The sequence below is a fragment of the Mustela lutreola genome, chromosome 11 (assembly GCF_030435805.1).
Source record: "Mustela lutreola isolate mMusLut2 chromosome 11, mMusLut2.pri, whole genome shotgun sequence".
Taxonomy (NCBI): domain Eukaryota; kingdom Metazoa; phylum Chordata; class Mammalia; order Carnivora; family Mustelidae; genus Mustela; species Mustela lutreola.
Window position 1 is genome coordinate 26,986,607 of NC_081300.1, and position 7,281 is coordinate 26,993,887.

The 7,281-nt window shown below is 52.2% G+C and overlaps 1 protein-coding gene across 2 annotated transcripts in view; it reads left to right on the forward strand.

Moving 5' to 3' along the window:
* Nucleotides 1-6,802, forward strand: part of LOXHD1 (lipoxygenase homology PLAT domains 1) — a 149,544-nt gene extending 142,742 nt beyond the window's left edge. For both annotated transcript variants that reach the window (XM_059139705.1, XM_059139706.1), the window contains 2 exons: nucleotides 319-477; nucleotides 5,923-6,802. In XM_059139705.1, coding sequence (XP_058995688.1) covers nucleotides 319-477; nucleotides 5,923-6,403 — 640 coding nt within the window. In that variant the 3' untranslated portion in view covers nucleotides 6,404-6,802. The remainder of the gene's footprint in view (nucleotides 1-318; nucleotides 478-5,922) is intronic.
* The last annotated feature ends 479 nt before the right edge of the window (nucleotides 6,803-7,281 follow it).

Here is a 7,281-nt window from a genome sequence, read left to right on the forward strand (position 1 = left end):
CAGGCTCCCCACTGAGCAGAGAGCCCGATACGACGCTCGATCCCAGGACCCCGAGATCATGACCCGAGCCAAAGGCAGAGGCTTAACCCACTGAGCCTCCCAGGCGTCCCCAGGCAGGGGTTTTTAATGACTGTGGTTGTCTTGTTGCAAAACTAGACCAAACCCCTGAAAGAACGTGAGCCTGACATCGGGCTGTGGTTGCCATTCCATCCCTGCTCCTCAGACCAGTGTGCCTGGCATGCAGTAGGCACTCAATAAATGCTCACCTCCTTCAGTGGATACGGGCAGCTCTTACGGGCCTATCTTTGTTTCCTTCAGGGGGACCACAGACACGTTTGAGTTTGACAGCATCTTCCTGGGGGACATTGCCTCCCTCTGCGTGGGCCACCTTGCCAGGGAGGACCGGTTCATCCCCAAGAGAGAGCTGGTCTGGCATGTCAAGACCATCACCATCACGGAGATGGAGTACGGCAATGTGTATGTACTGTGCCTCTGCCCCTCCCCCCCCCAGGAAGTGCTGCTCACTCTGCAGGGATGGACCTCCCCCCCACCCCCCCAAAGTTCTGCTCACTCTTCAGGGATGGACAGGGGCTAGAGCAGAGGCAAGACACCAGACCCCAGGAAGCTGTCCCCTTCAAGGCCACCTTTTTCAGGAAACTTGCAAGGCAGGAAGGGCGGAGGCAGCTGTACTGTTCTGGAGCTTTCTGAGCCATAGGCCCACCCTCAGAGACAGGGACTAGAGCAGATGAGCTTGGATGCTCCAGCCTTTTAATCCAGGGATGCTTCCTTGGAAAAACCCCCGGAGTGAGCCAGACAATGCCAGACAGCAGGCTCTTCCCTTCCCCTCCCCTCCCCTCCCCGAGCAAGGACAAAGAAATACAGCTTTGAAGCTGGACCTCCCTGTGGGCAGAGTGGGAACCAGAGACCAGCTGGAGTCACCCCATGGCCCACCTGCCTCTGAGGACTCTGGATAAGGAGCTTTTGCATCCCCCTACCCCCACCCTCCAGGGCCTTCTGGAGACTCCGCGTTTCTGGAGGATTAAGGGTTTTAGTTACCTGGGTAACAGTCCACAGCCATCAGTTTTTCTAATTAAAACCACTTAGTTACCACATTGGATGCCAGAAAGAGCTCAGAGGCCCTCGAAGGCAGGAAGGACAGTGTTGGAGGCACCAGGAGGGGAGGAAAGAGATGCCGCCGGGGGCAGTGCTTGCCTCTGGGAGGCTAGGCCTGGGGAGTGAGTGACAGGCGAGGTGCACAACTCACAGGGCCAGCCTGCTTGCTGGGCCCCCGCCAAGAACTGTGGCCCACCCCTCCTGGCACAGACCCTGCCCGTGGCCATGCCTTCCTGGTGACCTGCTCATGGCTATGCCTTCCTGGTGACCTGCCCATGGCCATGCCTTCCCGGTGAGTGCAGCGGACAGAAGCAGCAGCCAGGTGTAGGCTCGGCCTCTAGGCTCCAGCTTCCAGAAGCCCAAGCTTCTCAGAGCCATGTGTGCCTGTGTCCCCCACCACCCCCTGCAGCAGGCAGACATCCTGGGATTGGCTCCCTCGGACCAAGCTGCTTCCCCTTTGGGAATCCGCCAGGAAAGTGTTCTGACTTCAAAGCTTCGGTCTTAACCTGCTCAGGCTGCAGCACCAAAAGACCACAGACTGGGTGCCTCCAAGAGCAGACACCCGTTTCTCACCATTTGGGAGGCTGGACATGGGAAGTCAGAGTACCAGCCTGGCTGGGTCCTGACGAGGTCTCTCTTCCTGGATTGCTGTGTCATTGCAGCAGACAGAGTGAGAGCAAGAGCAAGAGAGAAAGGGAAAACGCAGGTGTCTCTTCCTCTTCTTATAAGGGCACTACTCCCTCAAGGGGCCCCATCCTAGACCTCATCTAAACCTACTCACCTCCCAGATCCCATCCAAATGCCATACACTGGGGGGTTAGGGCTGCAATGTAGGAATTTGGAGCTGGGACATAATTGAGTCCCTTTCAGGCTGCACTGTGAGCCATTGTTATTTTAGAGAAAAAACAGCAGGTGCAATAAATCCTGCCAGAGTTCTGGGTGCGGTTGCTTGGAGCGGCACTGATGGGTACTGGAGAACAGGGACATGGAAGGCCCAGACGAGTTCCCGACTCACCCAGCAAGCCCAGGCCAGGTCAGAGCCCCTTCTGTCACCTGGTACATCCCGCCAGCCACATGGAGTATGGCTGCGCACGCCACACCTCTGCAGACCCCCAAAACAGACCAAACCAGACAAGACAATATCATGCAATGCGATAATAAAATGAAATCGTCCCTGTTGATTTAAACCAACAATGTTGGCTGTGAGAGAGGGAGCCCAAAATCTCAGCGCCACCCAGCACCTTCCAGTCTCAGAAGGAAGGGAAAAACATGGGCTCAGCCCATGAACTTCCTACCCCACAGTCCAGGGAGCCAAGTTACAGGATTTCTCTTCCAGTGGAAAGAAGCTGCCATTCCTACACTCTCAAGAGTTGTAGACTTTTGTCACAATGTCACCAGGGCTGGAGGGGTAGGAAGGATGTCCATGGGGTGGGGGACCTTCCCAATGGGAAGGGAGGTGCAGGGGGCCCAGACCCCGACACTAGGGCTGTCATCTGGTCGGCTGTTTGGCCACAGGCAGTTTCCCATCACCTCCCTGTGCTCGCTGTCCCCTTCTGAGAAGAGAGCTGGATGTTCCCTGGCGTCTGGTGCTGGGGGGTGGCTGACAGGGACCCCAACTCAGGACACTCTCACAGGTCGTACTCCTGCCGGCGTGGGCAGGGCACAAGCCTGTGGTTCCTGAGGGACGATGTGTCTGCGTCCGCGGTCCCGTTAATAGCTGGGCTTCCGTGAATTACAAAAGAGTTTAATCTCAATCTCCCATAAACACAGTAATCTCAAAATTTCCTTTCTAACCGTTTCCAGTTCTGACTCCTCCTTCTAACCAGTCCTCCTTCACCACTAAGATCCTCAGGATTTTGGTGCGAGGACCCACACAGGGACTTTTCTTTTCTTTCTTTTTTTTTTTTTTTAACCAAAATTAACTATTGTTTTAGCCCAATATCATATATAACACACAATCCTATTGGGGTGCCCTGGTGGCACAGTCTGTTGAATGTTAGACTCTTGGTTTCTGCTCGGGTCATAATTTCAAGGTCGTGGGATTGAGCCCCACGTTGGGCTCCAAGCTCAGCATGGAGTCTACTTGAGTTTCTCTACCCCCCCAACTCCTCCCCAACCTCAAATAAATAAATAAGTCTTTGGGGCACCTGAGTGGCTCCGTTGGTTAAGCGTCTGCCTTCAGCTCAGGCTGTGGTCCCAGGGTCCTGGGATTGAGTCCCCAGTCGGGCTCCCTGCTCAGCATGGGGTCTGCTTCTCACTCTCCATCTGTCCCTACCCCTCCTTGCTCGTGTGTGCTCTCTCTCTCTAATAAATAAAATCTACAGTCATGGGGCACCTCGGTGGCTCAGTCGGTTGAGTGGGTTCCTTGGGTTCAGGTCATGATCCCAGGGTCCTGCGATAGAGCCCCACATTAGGCTCTCTGCTCAGTGGGGAGCCTGCTTCTCCCTCTCCCTCTGCCTGCCGCTCTGCCTACTTGTGCATTCTCTGTATCTCTCTTTCAAATAAATAAATAAATAAATCTTTTAAAAAAATAAAGTCATTATAAAAATTCAAATTACACACTGTTCACAGAAGCGTGATCATATTTACATGTTTTTCAAATATATTTAATTTCTTTTCATTTGTTTTTCTTTGCTTTTGCCTTTATTCTTTCTGATGACCCTGTCCTCATTTCCAGTGGGAAAAGCCTGGATTGTGTCCTTCCACATCTAGAGTCTTAACTCCACAAAGCCCTAGGGTCCCACCTTTTGGGGGATCTTAATTATATCTATTAGAAATCTTTCCTTATAGCTATACCAGGGAATATTTTTCAGCCATTAAAAATAATGAATTAAATATGTACCAGATGACTTGGAGCAATTCCCAGGAAAAGTAAGATATGAGAAAACACATATTATACGATGCCATTTTGTAAAGGGAACACTGACGTCCCGCATATGTCTGTGTCTATGTGGGTCTGTGCAGGATTGGGTGAAATGGAAGGAAATTTGGCAAGATACACCCGCAACTGTTACATGGGTTATCTGAGGTAAAGGTGGGATGCTGAAGTGGAAAGGAAGGAGGGAAAAAGGAGAGAGAGCCAAGCGAGAAGAAGAAAAAGAGTGCATTTAGAAAAACACGCATGTGATCACATGATCTGTGCATTTATATAGAATTATGTATATCAGTGAGGATTTGCATAAAGAAATACATTTTTAAAGAATGTCTAAACAAAGAATGAAGTTATATCCCCTCTAAGAAAATGTGGCATGTAACAACAATCCGCATTTATCAAGTGGTAACTGGGGGAAGAGGGATCTTGAAGCAGAACAAGGATTTCCTCCCCGTGTCTTTCAGTGGCAGGCTCCTCGGCTGGCTAGGAAGACTGGGTCCCGGGCCCTGTTCTGGCTCTCCTTAGGTGGTGACTTTTCTCCTCCAAGACCTAGTTTCCCCTTCTGTGAAATGGGAGGATGATGCCTACAGCTCCGGGTAGTTGTGGGAACTAATGAGATGCAAGAACACAAAGGCTTGGCATTTAGGAAGCGTGCAGGAAAGCCAACTCTTTTCGCAGTTACGGATTTTGATCTAAGAGGGGTCTGATTTTGTACGCTGGGCACGCCCTCTCAGGGCTACCTCCCTGACGTCATCAGTCAGTGCCAGGAGAGCTTATTTCCAAAGCTGTTAAAATTCTAGCAGTTGGGAGTGGGAAGAAACCAGAGCAGTTGTTCAGTTCAAACGTCTAGCATTGCCAAGGGGAAAACCAAGGTCGGAGTAGGGGGCCTGGCTTGTCCAAGGTCACACGGGTGGTGGGTGGCAGGGCTGGGGCGACCCAGTGCAGCATTTTCCCACCATGCCCTCTGACTTCTTCCTTTGTGATGAATTATTGGGCTCACTACCATTACCCAGAGGCTAAAATTGGCGTTGTGTAGGGTAGGGGTAGAGAGGGGACTTTTTGGTCTGAGACCATTTTTCTTGTCCCTAGATTTGCTTCTGCTTATGGTGGTTTCTTCAAGAAGGGCTTTCTCTTACCCCTTTCACTCTACAGACCATGCACACACACTCATAGTTCAACTCAGCCCAGTGCAGGGGATTTGGGAGCACACATTCCCCAGGGACGTTTCCCCTTGCCTTTGCCTGGGACTGTCACTCTGGATCCTGCAGCTGTCTCTGAAGGTGACAAAACTGGGTAGAAATATTCATCAGTCCCTTTGAAAGAGCAAGGGGACCGCCTGGCTGCTGTGGAGTGAGCTTAGAGAAGGCCAGCGGCCGGGTCAGAAAGGCAAACACCAGGCAGAGGGTCTAGTCTCAAAGGGTCTTGGAGGTGGGTTTTACTTAACCTAAGAAGCCATTAGAGGGTTCTGAGCAGAGGAATTACATTCTTGGGCTTACATGTCTGCAGAGTAATTGGCTGCTGTGCAAAGAATGGACCGCAGGAAACAGAGAGACCAGCTGGGGGTCTGATCTGTCTTGAGGGGGAGGTGCTGGTGACTTGGACCAGAGGGACAGCAGAGCAGATAGTGAGCCAACGCACACTTTTTCAAGTGGCTGATTCTGGACCTATCTTAAAGACAGGGTCAATGCTATTTGCTGGTGGATCACACGTGGAATATAGAGGGGGCAGGGTAAAAGAATCAAGGAGCAACTACAAGGATAGAGAAGCCACTCACTGTGAATTCTAAGATAAGAAAGGCTCCATCCTCGCATTTCAATGCAGACATCTCCAGCCCCAATATCCTGCCACCTGGGGAAGGAATCATGTATGGACCCGGGGCCCAGGGTGAGGGTGGGAGCCTCGGCCGGTGTCCACAGAGCCTCCTCCCTCCCCATTAGGTACTTCTTCAACTGTGACTCCCTCATCCCCCTGAAGAGGAAGAGGAAGTACTTCAAAGTATTTGAGGTCACCAAGACAACTGAGAGCTTCGCCAGCAAGATCCAGAGCCTGGTGCCAGTCAAGTATGAGGTCATCGTGACGACGGGCTATGAGCCAGGGGCAGGCACCGATGCCAATGTCTTCGTGACCATCTTTGGGGCCAACGGGGACACGGGCAAGCGGGAGCTGAAGCAGAAAATGCGTAACCTCTTTGAGCGCGGCAGCACCGACCGCTTCTTCCTGGAGACGCTGGAGCTGGGCGAGCTGCGCAAGGTACGAGTGGAACATGACAGCAGCGGCTACTACTCGGGCTGGCTGGTGGATAAGGTGGAAGTCACCAACACCAGCACTGGCGTGGCCACCATCTTCAACTGCGGCAGGTGGCTGGACAAGAAGCGGGGGGACGGGCTCACCTGGAGAGACCTCTTCCCTTCCGTCTGAGGGGCTGGAGGCCCTCCCGCCCACTCCTTCACCAAGATGCTCCTGACCTCCACCTTGGGTTTCAGCAGTCTTTTCTCAAAGCCTCCTGGAGTGAGACTGGGGTCCAGAAGGGTGGGCTGGAACTTCACATTCTCCGGACGCCACTGTGGGTGACTATTTGAGGCGTCCTGCCCTTCCCCAGTCTCCCAGACCTACAGGAATCCATCAACGTGTGTCATAATCCTGTGTGGTACTGAAATAACCTTCTGTGTTTTTCTTTTCCAATAACAGCAACAAACCAGGCTGAGACTTGCTGCCAAGTGTGGATGGGAAATTGGGGCTTCACCCAGGGGAGAGAAGTGGGGAAGAAGAGGCCATCGAGATGGTGTATTTTAAGCGAAAACTAATTAACGTGTTTTTCCCAAAAAAGCTGGGCTAATTAAATTATTACCAACCACACCCTACAAAGAAGTCATCTTGGCGTCTGCTCACTAAGAAATGCATCCTTTCCCCCAGTTCCAATAAATCCAGTGGCAAATGGAGAAAAACATCGGGAGGAAGTGCTTTAGCCCCGGGGGGATTTATGAGCCTGAGAAAATGTACATGATCCTTTCCACCGTTTAAGGAGAAGCCTTGCCGGGTGCCACAGGTGAGACCCAGAGAACTGAAGAGAAATGGAAGGGAGAGGGGCAGGGCCTGGAAAAGCCTGGTCACTGGTGCACTCAGGCTGAACTACCACCACACAGGTCACCGGGGGGTTTGGATTCAGTGCCGGCACTGAAGGGGGAGTGTGTCCGGCATGTCGAACAAGGGAGCAGGATTCATGGGGGCTGGGGTGGGAGTAGGGGAGAAGTAATCATGAAACAGCTTTTTGTGGAACTGGCTCTCTCCACCCTCCT